At 40.9% G+C, this 12,662-nt stretch overlaps 1 protein-coding gene across 2 annotated transcripts in view; it reads left to right on the top strand.

Annotated features, from left to right (window-relative positions):
- The window catches only part of SMAD1 (SMAD family member 1), a 48,042-nt gene that overhangs the window by 25,248 nt on the left and 10,132 nt on the right, over window positions 1-12,662 (top strand). For both annotated transcript variants that reach the window (XM_034064568.1, XM_031046812.2), the window contains exons 3-4: window positions 9,384-9,641; window positions 12,218-12,334. In XM_034064568.1, coding sequence (XP_033920459.1) covers window positions 9,384-9,641; window positions 12,218-12,334 — 375 coding nt within the window. The remainder of the gene's footprint in view (window positions 1-9,383; window positions 9,642-12,217; window positions 12,335-12,662) is intronic.

Raw genomic sequence — 12,662 nt, 5'->3', positions numbered from 1 at the left:
GTGTGATTGGGGGAACATCTGTACTAACACAGCCCTGTGGATGACATGGGGAGGAGTGGAGGTAGTAGGAAATGTGAGGAGAAAGTAGAGGCTGCTTTGTTGCTAGGGATGGGAATACAACCTCGTACTCGACTCTCAGGAAGAAATATCTCATTGAGATGTGTTACGATAGCTCACTGGTGCTGTTTCATATGTCTCTTGTATGCAAAATTATTTCTGGTGCAGGGTAGTTAATGGCTGTCAAATTTCTCCTTTGGCAAGGCAAAGCAAAGCTTTTAATTAAGGAGGGCAGGGTTTAAATTTGAGGCCTTTTATAAACTGGCACGCTCAGCCTAACTGGTGTGTTCACTTGGCTGAATCTGCTTTTTCTCCTCAGTGTTTTTTACTCTTGTTTTGAGATATCTGGAATTCAGGTTCATACCTGGCTTGGGACTATCCGTAAGTATGATCAAGACTTGACAAATAATTAGGTGTAGAGTGTAGGTAGAGGGTGTGAGGAAAAAAAAGTGAACATGATGTTCTTCATCTCTCTGAAAATGCCCCAAATAATCTCTCAGGTTTTGCTGGTGAATGTGTGAAATGACACTTGGAAGTTCTTCCTGAGATAATCCTTTCCCTTCTTTTATTTCTTTGGTTTCTGTGGAGAAACAGCCTCTGTCACTTGCCTCTGTACTCAGTTATGTCAATAGGATCAGGTGAAAGATGTCATCCAGAATTTAGGGGGGTGGAATGGGATTCTTCTTTTAAATCTGGATCCTGTTTGCTCTAACAGCAGAACAAAAGGAATGGGATAAGGAGCATGGAGGATGAAAGGTGCTTGAATTGACACTGCTATTAAGGACGTAAAAATAAATCAGACCCATAATGTGACTTTAGGGGACGCAGTTAAGTTCTTTTGCCTTAGCTAACAGGAAGGAAGGAAGATGAAGAAACTGAATATTTCAGTTTATTAAAATACCAGTGAACACTAGCTGTTGGTTCCATCTGGTGCGGAATTGTGTTCATTTGCATCCTTGCTCATCCGCCTCCTAGGAGGCTAAAGAGGATTTGAGTTTATAATACGTTACAAAGGAGACAAAAAAGGAATTAACTTCACTTCTATGCTTTACATGTGGAAGTGATTGAAGGCACAGAGTGTTTATGTAAACTCTTACCTGCTGCCCCACAGCTGCATGATGTCTCCTCAGAGTGTCCAGAATCTGCTGATACCTCCTCAAGGGGTCAGGCTTGGGAAGAAATTGTGTTCATTGATCTGAGTGAGCTTAAACCTGCCTTGGGAAATGCAATTGTTAACTTTTCAGTATTCATTTCTGGAGGTGCCTCTGATGGTCTGCTGTGTTTGAAAGATGCTGTGCTGGGGTTACTAAAACCAGTCAGTCTAGAAGCAGCCAGTTTGTCCTCTGAAATATTCTAGTACCATGGATCAGCTTGTCAGTGCAGCTGCTTGGAGGTAGAAAATAACTACACTGGTTCAGGTGTTTTTGCAATTACCAATAAAGTATAGATAAATAAGGTTGTATGTTTTCCTCTGTTAAGCATCTCTTCTTTGGGAAGGCTGGCTGCAGTCTGCTCTACATCACAGGGCTTTATGAAGCTGATGGTGACTGTGTTCCACCCCAGTTGGGCAGTGAGCAGCAGTTGCTTTTTCATGACACAGGCAAATACAGTTGAATTGTCAGTGCTGCTTAAAGATCACGATGTTCCTTTACATTATAACCAAGAATTCAAAGTGGACATGTGCTTCAGCAAGCTTGTTGTTGGCAAGAAATGTTTTACCTAAATGTACAGCTGCTTTTTGCCACAAGAAGAGGCCAGGTCCGCAGGCTCTACGGGAGCAGTAGGTGTGTCATGCTGTTTTTGCTCCCGGTGTGGACTACTTGCCTGTGACTTTAACCTGATTGTTTTCATACTTGTCTTTGATCTCCTTGCTTAGAGCAAACAGCAGAGACTCCATGAGGCTGCACACCTACTGCAGGCACCAGGGGTGCAGAAAGAAACTTGAAATGGTGGAAATCCTGGGTAAGGCAGGTTTAGACTCATGTGGTCCTGGAAGTAAATGTTGCTTGAATGCTCCACTGTACAGTGTTGCAGCTCTGGTCCTCAGTGAAAGAAAATAAGGCATGTTTAAAGGAGCTTTTTAATGCTATTTGAAATAAACAGATTTCTGTTTGTGTATAGTGGTCTGGTCATGCTTGTGAGTTCTCTTTTTTCAGTACTTTACAGAAAAATTAAATGAGTTAGTCTGCCTTATCTACCTGTATTTAATTGTAGGATCATTACATAAAAAAATGATATTCCCAAGCTAGTTCTCGACTTTAAAAACCTGTCATAGCATACTTCCCCTGTGCTTCAAACCTGACTCAGCCTGTTGCAGCAAGTCACCTCTCAGATCGCTCACACCTGCAAACAGCAGGGTTCAGATGTGGCTCTTGAGACCGTTAGATTGAGTCTGTCCAGATCAAATTTGGAATCAAAAGAGAAAAGTTGGGAGTAAGCAGCAAGTCCCTTTGGGTCTGCGAGCTTGTCTGGCTGAGCTCTTTGGGGTCCTGGCACTTGCTTGCTGTCTCCCACCACCCAGCACCTGGGAGAACAGGGCTTGACATGAGAGCCTCCATGCCACTTCCAGCAAGATGGAAGAGCTTTGATGGCCCAGGCCAGATGGAGCCCAGTGGAGCAGGTCCTGTCAGCACCAGGCCTGGTGGAGGATAATGGCATCAGTGCCAGGCATTGGAGAGAGGGATGCCAAGGGACCAAAGGCAAAAAAGAAGGTGCTGTGGGGGATGTAAGGGAGAGGCATCCCTTTGGAGTTAGTATGTAGAACCCAGTTATAAAAATCCTTGTTCCCTCATGGTTTCCACAGCAGGATTTGTGCACCTCTGCAGGCTGTGCCTGGGTTTTGCTGTATTGCTGTGTAAGGCTGCTGCTTGGTGTAACTTTAAAAATAGCATGCTACAACAGGTGGGTACAGTTATAGGATGGTTTCCCAAAATAGCAAGCAACTGTCAATGTGCTTGGCAAGCAGGGTAAAACTTTCTTCACATTTGCAGGATTCAGTTCTAAAATTTTCTGCCAGAGCTAGGGGTGGTGACCAGGGGAGCAGGAGTTGAAATCAGGAGGCAGAAAGGAGGGAATAATCTTAACAGCAGGGTTTTCTTGCCTAACCTCACCCCATGTCAGAGGAACGAGCTGCAATAAAGGAATAAAAGTTGTCAAGAAGAATATGTTTGTGTCCTTTTTTTTTCTTTCTTTAAAATTAACCAGATTCAGAAGTTTCTTCTGACTGAAAGACCAGCCTTCCAAGTTTTAAGCTACTCGGTAGGATAGTGACGATGGCTTTCATACAGATAATCTGAACCCTGATCTGTGTAAATGTCCAAGTTAATATACAGTATCACACTGTAACTTCGTCCTGTATCAGGACTGCTTCTCCCCCAAATCTGCTTACAAGAACTCCTTTGCTAATGTGCATACAATTAGTTCTAAATTCTGAAATTTGCCTTGACAAATGTCAGTTTAATCACAATATTAGCTTATCAGAGCATCCGCAAATAAAATCTAATGTTAGCTGAATATTGTAATGCAGGAAATGTACTAATATTACTTGCCAAATGCATTTAGACCAGATGTCTGATGTGAAAGTAAAGGCAGTAAAGCAACAACTCTTTTGTCTTTTTAAGTGCAGTCTTCAGTGGTAACTATGTAAAATGACAAATCAAGCCATGGGGTCTACTGTAAAATAAAATTAAGAGTTGAGAAAACAAGAGAGCTTTCAGCTTTCTCCTGGAATAGGAAGTCTGGCATGTTTGTTACCCAAAACAGGCTGCTGAATAACTATTATTGAGCCTTTTCACTGGCAATTATTAGAACATAGGTTTGTAACAAAAGTCCAAAAGGCTGACATTTCTGCTTTTTTGAGAAAACATTAAAGCAAAGCTGTGCTACCACAGCCAGTGGCACAGCCTTGCTTAAGCCAGGTGGTATTGGAACAACCTAAAGTAGTTAGATCCTCAGAGACTGCTTTTGCCACAACACTATTAATCTTTTTTTTAACCAAGAGTAAACTCTATCCTAAGTATAGACATGTAAATGTCTTTGTATGTGAGAACTTGTCCTCTGGTCAAAGAATACTTAATTTTGCCAGGTCTTGTTTTAGGCAGCACGGGAAAACCTAATGACATTAAACCTTTTATTTCTACTTGGCATTTTGTTGTTTACAAGCAAGATGTTGAAAGTCCCATTTCAGTCAGCATGCTTTGGTGACTCTGCTGCAGGCAGAGAGCAAAAGTAAGCACGTTGAGCTGAGCTATATGGTGATACCTGTCCTGTTCCCACTGTGGGACTGGGCTGCTCTCCAGGATGCCACAGACAATTTAAGCTATTGTGGCCTCAAAGCCAGGAAATTAAGCTGAATCTTTCAGAGGGTTGAAATTCATTAGGTTAACACTGCTGCTGTGTTTTATTTTGTTTCCCTTTCTCCTGCTAATGCTTCATTTTTCTTACTACTTCATTTTTGCAGTATTTTGTATCTAGAGTGTGGAGTATGATCCTCAAGCTTCTCCCCCGCCCATGTTTTCATACCCATTTCAACATAGCACAAATTGGTGTGTGAGGATTTCCCTCCTTCCCAACATACAGTTCTATTTTCCTACTAAAACAAATGACTTTGCATAAATTCATATGAAAACACAGGTATATGGTGCTTGGAAATTAAAGTATACTGTCTAGTGGTAGTGACCTCAGGCCTTCATTAGGGCTGAGGGCCCTGTTGTGATAAGAAGCTTGTATAAACACTTCTACAAACATACTTTGACCAAGTTATCATGATTTTTAGAGCAGAAAGTGCAGCAGCAATTGCTTATTTTTTTCTTTCTTTTGTTTTGTAAAGCTCACATAAGAAATGGAATCTACTTCAGCAATGAAAGATGATCAAAGTCTGCTTTCTTATATATGTGGCCCCTTGGTGTATTTCTTTGCTTGGTCTTTCAATTTCCAGATGTGCAGAGAGACCTTCCCAAATCTTTGCGTAACATGCAAAGGGGGAAAAAAAATGAGCCCTCAAGGGAAACTAGCTGTCATCTGGGCTTGTGCATCTGTGTAGAAAATATGCTACTTTGAAAGTACAGTAGGTCCTTTGGGTTGGATTAGGTGTGGAGTTCAGGTTTTGTTTTAATCGAGAAACTTAAAAAGAAAAAGTTACAATAATAAATTGCAGAGTTTCTAATTTATTTCTAAAATTATCTGTGGAATGTGAAAACAAAACAAAAAAAAACCAAACCAAGAAAATCTTTACTCTAGGACAGCACACCTGTTAGCTTTCTGAAGAACAGCATGATGTGCTGGAGATTACAAAGAGCAGAGATCAGTAGCTTTCTTCAAAGGCCACAATTACATTTTCATAAAAGCGCTTCTTTCTTGGTGTGGTTAGTTGGAACATTTATCTGAACAGCCAGATTGCCTTAGATCTATCTTCTGTATTTTTGGCATTCTTGGCTCTTAGATGGAATAGCCCTGTGGGTGAAATTGCTGTAATTTCTTGAATACAGCTACACTTGCTTAATGCTGGCATACTCTGGGTATTATTTGCATGGTAAAAACAAGCTACCCAATTCCCAGGCTGTCTTGATAGATGCGGGATTTCTTCCACAAACATACCTATCCAGGCAGCTATGTTCCAGGTGGTTTATTTTCCTCTTCACTGCTAGTAGTCACGTATTAACTCTCAACTTCAGGTCCACATTGATACAAAATCTTGGAGCAAAATTTAGCCATGGTATAGCCCATAAAACCTTTAAATCGGGTGTTTGAGAAAGTACAGAAATCAAGGTGTCTGATGACTTGTAGTTCTACTTTATTAACTGGTTTTCACCATTCTAATGAGGTTGCATTTGCAAATCTGCTGCAGGAGCTTTTTAAGCAAACTGTGTACTCAATAGTTTCCCTTAAATATATGCATCCCTAGTGAATAGAAACAATTGTGTTTAAGAACAAATTGTACTGTCTGTTTTTTGGTATCTCTGTTCTGTTCTGCTGAAGAAGGTAAAGAGGAAGGGAAAATTCTGTCTGCAAGCTGTTAGGGCAGCACCCTGCAGAGATCAACACAGCAAAGATGTGTGCGGCTTCATTATTCTGTAGCAACAGGTGTGTTGGCTTAGCACAGTATAACTCTTGCATGCTTTCTCCCCTTCAATTATACCTCTTCCTGAAGCTGGCAGCTGCAGCAGAGATCAGCCTTCTCCCCTGCTGTACTGAGCCTCAGTAATTTGTTATTCCATATGGTTGAGGTCTACAGCCTGACCAGAAGCTCAGCGCCTTACACAGGGGCGTGGGGACTAAGAAGGGTATGTATTCCCGGTTAGGTTTTGAACTCCTGGCATCCTTCCATACTTGGTAAGGTCCTCGTCCATGCTCATATCTTCACTCCTGAGTGAGCAGGATTCACATTAACTCTTATGTGACTTCAGTAGGAGCAGCTAGCCTGCAAAGAAGCCTGAGAGCTGCAGGGAGATCAGGTTACGGCAGCGAGTGACTGTCTTGGAATTGAACTAATTGGAGTGCTGTAGTCTCTGTCTTACCTGACTTGGCCTTTCAGGGCTATTCCTCCTCATTTAAGGTTGTATACAGAGGGAGGATGTGAATTAGGGGCAGCACTCAAAGTAAATTATGCAATGGTGTTTTTGAGACTGTTTGTGCTGTTACCAATAACAGTTGTATTCTTCCCCTCTTCCCTTTCCACCTTTTCCATGTGTATTTTGAAGTTGGCATCTAAACATTTGATGTATTTGGGGAAAAAGCATAGGTATGTGTGAAGGAGAGCTGGGAAGAGACTTGTTCTAATTTTGAGTCCTTCTAAATGTCACCAGTGATTCTGCCCAACAGGAGAAAACATGTGTATACACCATGGGAGAATTTGGCACTGCTTTATTTTAATTACAGAAAACATACATAAAATATCCTGTTTTGCTATTTTAAAATGCTATACATTGTGTGGCTTCCTGTGATGTCATATGTGTCATTGTTTAATGTGAGGTAGGGGGTGGGAAAGGTAGGTGATGTACTTTCTGCACAAATTAACTTCAGCAAAGTAATGGTTTGACCTTCATCCACAGGAAAGGAAGAGATAACAAAGCTGTGCTTTTAATGCTTGGAAAAGTAAGGAAGAATCATAAAAGCAGGAAAGGGAAAATGCTTTTTAACACATGGTCTCATTGTTACTTTTTTCACTGTTAATTTATTAGCCCAGCAAATGTGGACTATGACAGTTAAATAGGGCTTAGCCTCACTGCAAAAGGATTGTGAGGTTTAACAGAATGAGCTTATTTCTGAGAGATCCTAATATTCAGAGAGATTGGATTTGACATTTGCCACATTGTGAATGAGGGGATTTGCGATCCATCCTGAATGTTGAGTAACTTGTTTTGTTTTAATGTTTTTTCTGTAGTTTTTTTCCCCAGTGATGTATAAAAATGAATGGCTACATTGGAGGCAAGGGACAGTCTGCACAGCCAAGGCAGATGCAGCTTCTCCTTGGGTGTTTGCAATTGAGAACTTCCATAGGATGGCAGATGGTTTGGATGTTTTGTTTCAGAAAATGTTGTAATTACAAACCTCATATATTTCTTGTAAAATGGGGTTAGTTAAAATGTTCACATCTAAATAAATCCACTTAGTGCTGACACCTCCCTCAAATATTTGAGATCTGTTGGAATCTCAGTGAAGCCACTCTAAGAAGTGAGACATCAGAATAAATCTTTAAAACCTGCTTCTGACTTTTAACGGATAGCCTTAATTTCAGTAGTGAGAGATTTGTTTGGGGTTTTTTTTTCCCTCAGTGTCTGTTTAATGAAGATTTCTGGGATCAGGTTTTACGTGCATTAATGCCACTAGTGGGCAAAAATCAGGTGGCTTAATTTCTCTCTTAGGCATATGCTGGGAAAAAAAAGGGTAAGGGAAACCTGCCTTTTTTGTTGTTAATCTATGACTTCCTTTAGGCATAAAGGGCAAGTTTCATGTGACATCGTTTTGTATCCATTTTAAGCATAAATCTAGACCTCAGGCCTGGTGCACTGAGCAGTGTCCTGGCACTCTCAGACTCCAGGACACTGACATAAATATCTGAATGCTTCTGGACAAGTAAAGATACCCCATTGTCTTGGAAGAAGCTGTTTTAGCAAGATGTAGCAGGAGCTGGCTGAGAAACACCTTTCTTAATCTTAGTGATGGTTATGTCTGTATAACATGGTTGTGAATACATGCTCCTCTTCCTCTTCTGTGTGCCCACCATGTGTTGAGGACAGGGCAGGGGCCTGGCTTGCTCTCACAGGTTTTTGTGGGGTTTTGGCACCCTCTCTTGAAGGCAGACTATGCCACAGGGTTTCGTCCAGTCACTCTTAGCTACAGAGCTGGGAAATGAAGGTGCTGAAAGGGGACAGGTGTGGAAACAAGTAACTTCATTATTTCATTTCTGCTACTTTGTTCATGGATCTTCGTCTCCCCAAAATCTCAATGTATAACAAAACTAGCTTTTTTAGTCCTTTGAGTTGGTTGGGCTTTGCTGTGAAACATTCAAAGGTAGAAGCTGAGGCACTGGAAAAAGAGCTGATTCTTTTATCTTAGTGTCTCTGGTATCATGTTCATATTCCCAGTTAAAAAGAGAGCTTTGTTTCTCTGCTGGTGAGGAGGCTTTGGGAGTGTGGTGAGACTAGACTAGTAGTTTATGATGTGTGTTTCTCTGATCCCGCAGCAGTATATAGTTGGAGCTCAGTTGCTGTTCAGTTGGTTTTTTTGAACTACGTAATTTTGTCTAAATTGTACATTTTGTAAACTGACTTGAAGAGTTAATAACTTTTTTAATACTAACTTGTAAGAACATAGTCCAGGTCAAAAATAAAATTACAGCTGCTGGGACCAGCCTGAGTTCAAGGCCTATTAGTATTGTCTTCAGGAAAAAGTATCTGTCCTTATTAGCAAGGGTTTGGGTTACAGGCCGTTACGTTATTAGCAGGATCACAACAGTAGCAGAATGAACTGCATGCCAGCATGGTAACGTGCTTACTTCCCAGCATTTCCGTGTGCGAATAAAACTAGAATGCAGAACTGTGGTTTGTTCTTGGCTCTTCTTCCCTGGCCTTCTGTGAAAATAAGCTCCCATTTGCCAAACTAGGTAGCTAGCACAATTGCTATGAATTCAAGCTGTGCAGTAACTGGATATAAGGAAAAGAATACTTGCTTAGACACGCACTCCTAGATTTGACTACCTTGTTTTTAAGGCAGATGTGAATATGCCCTAGGGAAGGAAGAATGTGGGGTTTTTTTCCCCTGTATAACCTAGTCCTTCAAAAGTGAGTGTCTGACGCTGTGTGTTTTCTCTCTTTTTCCCTTTTCAGTCCTTCCTCCAGTGTTGGTTCCAAGGCACAGTGAGTACAACCCTCAGCACAGCCTCTTGGCCCAGTTCCGCAACCTGGGACAAAATGAGCCCCACATGCCGCACAACGCTACTTTCCCGGACTCTTTTCAGCAACCCAATAATCACCCGTTCCCCCACTCGCCCAACAGCAGCTATCCAAACTCGCCTGGAAGCAGCAGTAGCACCTACCCACATTCTCCAGCCAGCTCAGACCCTGGAAGTCCTTTCCAGATGCCAGGTAAAGTCAACTTCGGTTCTCCAGAAGGGAGAAGGTGATTGGCCATCTCTGGTATTGTGATTTTTTTGTTTAATAATACCAAATTATCAGCCAACAGTTGTGTTCAACAGCAAGCTGAGAGATGCAAGGTAATAATGTAAGTGCTTTCTAAGTATTTTAATATCGTGTCACAATTAAAACATTACAGTAAAACTTATGGGACGGGGGAGAGATTCAGAATGTTGGGGACCAATTGAACAGTTTAGCCCACAAAACATAGGGTTTAATGAAGAAGTGTAATGCTAGAGAGAATTGTTGCTTAGGAAAGAGATTATCATAAATTTGGCACAAGGCTTTATTTCTGCTGAAGAAGGATGTTTCTCAAGGGCATCACGCTGTTGCTATTTGATAAAAGTTCTTCACATAAATGTAATTTCAAGAAACAAATACACTTCAACTAAAAACCAGGTCCTTAAGGCCCTGGAAAGAAATCTTCAGGCTGTTTTACTTCCTAAAGTCAAAGAAGTAACAATCTTTCTTTGTTGACTGATGTCCCTAGAAAATTCTGTGAAGCTGTCTTTTTTTAGTCTTTGCAAGTGGGTGGATTAAAGTACTACAGAAGCAGTCCAAGACAGATTTCTTTATCAAAATGCTAGGAGAAGGATGCCAAATACTTACTGATGTTCTGTTTGCATGTTTTATTCGGGAGCTGAGGGAGGATGTGTGTAAACAAGGCGACAGACCTGTGAAAATCTGTTTCCTATTACATGAAGTTAACATCCTTAGATGTCTGCTGCTGATAGTTGTTTCTCTTTAAATTTTTTTTCTTGTGAGTGGAGACTACTGAATTTGCAGGGGCAGGAGGGAAGGAAAGAGTTTGTGTTGGCTTTCTATCAAATGTGAAAAGTTGTTGCAAAATCAGTTGTCTTTCCTTCCTTTCTTTCTTAATATGATTGGTGTGGCTGGGACTCATCCAGGAGAGATAAAGGCTTCTCTAAGAAGATCTTCCTGAGCACTGGCTTGTGGAAGTTCACTTGATCTTTGAGGGTCTGTACTGCCTACATGCCCATAAAGACAAGTCAGCAGCTGCAGTGAAGAAATTGAATTAGGGGGGAGGTCAAGATACTGATGTCTTTGATGCTTAGCTCTGTACAGTTGTTAGTCTTATATTAGTAGGGAAGGAGGCTTGAGTTTTGGAAAGTACAAAAAAAGGGAGCAACACAGTTATCCAGAGATCTTGGAAACTTTCTAGACAGTGGCTGATTTGTTGCCTGTGGCCTTACAATCTTGTTTCCCACCCTGTGCATCACTAACAATATGTTTGCACACACACAAACATTTAAGGCTTAGTGATGGACAAGACTTAAACTCCAATGCAGATTGTTAAGCTTTTAATGCAGCCTTGTTAATCATCTCCATCTTTCTCTTTTGCTCATCATCCAATTGTGGGTATACACATAAGGGAATTAGCAAGGTACCTGCCAGCATTAGATGTAAAGCTCTCAACAGATTATCTGCTAAGCAATAAGTAGTTAATAGATTTCATGAAAACCAAAAAAAAACCATACAAAACCCCTGCCACCTCACAAAACCCAGTGCTTACAAAGCAGTGATTCTCCTGCCTTTTGTTGATTGCTAATTTGATTTTCAGAGTTTTGGAGGCCCTGTGATTATTTGCTGTGGTAGTTTGTCATCAATGCTCTCACTAATGGAAGTAAATGTGGGGTGAGCAGCAGCCTTGTTTGCCAGAGATAGTACAGTGGTAATCTAATCTCCCTTTGCATGAACCTCTCTGCAGTTGATTTGGAGGAGAGTGTCCTCTGGTGTATTGGAAAATGATGACATTGGCAACTTCCTGCAACTTCTAAGAAGCCATTTGGGAAGCTTTCCCAGAAGTGAATAGGCCGCTGAAGAGCAACTTGAGTACCTGTCTGGGAAGCTTCAAATAGGGCAGTGTGTTAGTGAGTACAGTCATTGTGCATGGGCTGGTTTTATGCTAGTGATTCAATCCTGAACAGGTCAGTAAAACCAGTAAGAGACACTAACAGATAAATTCCAGACCAAGGTGGCTACTTCTGTAGAATTTGGGTTCCTGAACACTCTATTGTTCCCAATGTAAGGAAATAGAGCTAACACTTTGCAATGACAATAATAAGGTCCTTGGATATATCTGGCATGTTTGCACACTTTCTTAATGAAAACATCTTGGCAACAGGAAATTTCAAACTGGAAGTTTTCTGCTCCAACTTCTGTTCACATTTACCATATCTGACATCTACTTCTGGCCTGGTCCTGAGACCTTTGTGCCTTAATGTCTATATGTCACTTTCAACCAAAAACTGTGGGTTGGAAACACAGCTGAGCTTTCTTTTGTGTCTTGACAGGGGTGAAGTGACTTGTTTTTATTTCAGTTGTGCTTAATATGCACAGTAATTCTTTGCTTTCCTGATTCAAGGTCTGTGATTGCTTTCTCAGATTTCTGGTGGGTGGAAGTTTATAGCTGAGTCAGGCTGGAAGCATTTCCAGGCTAAAACTGTTTATGTAGGTATGTAACTATACTTTAAAGAGAGGAAGAACTCTGCCTTTTCTATATTTAGCTGATACACCGCCTCCTGCTTACCTGCCTCCGGAAGATCAGATGACACATGATACCTCCCAGCCAATGGATACCAACATGATGGCACCTGCAATTCCCCCTGACATACACAGAGGAGGTAAAAACAATTCCTTCTTGTCTTCTGCTTCACTTCTTAAAAGCAAAGAATTTTCAGAGCTTACTTTTAATAACTTGAGTTTCAATTTTTGATATGTGTTATGGAAATTTTTATCTTTATTAAAAAACAGTCATGTAATTATTTCTGTTGCTGTGAGGGATGAAACAGTGAATCTAGAGATAAAAAATTGTAAATATTCATTTAGGACAAGTAGCTATCACATGACTCTTTAAAAATGTAAACTGTATGGGGCTTATTACTTTCTTACTCCCAACCAGTTCAATGACCAAAGTAATTTTATGTTTTGTATCTGGAACTTCCACTAATC

The sequence above is a fragment of the Melopsittacus undulatus genome, chromosome 7 (assembly GCF_012275295.1).
Source record: "Melopsittacus undulatus isolate bMelUnd1 chromosome 7, bMelUnd1.mat.Z, whole genome shotgun sequence".
Lineage (NCBI taxonomy): Eukaryota > Metazoa > Chordata > Aves > Psittaciformes > Psittaculidae > Melopsittacus > Melopsittacus undulatus.
The sequence above is the reverse complement of the archived record's forward strand: the minus strand, read 5'-3'. Positions and strand labels throughout refer to the sequence as shown.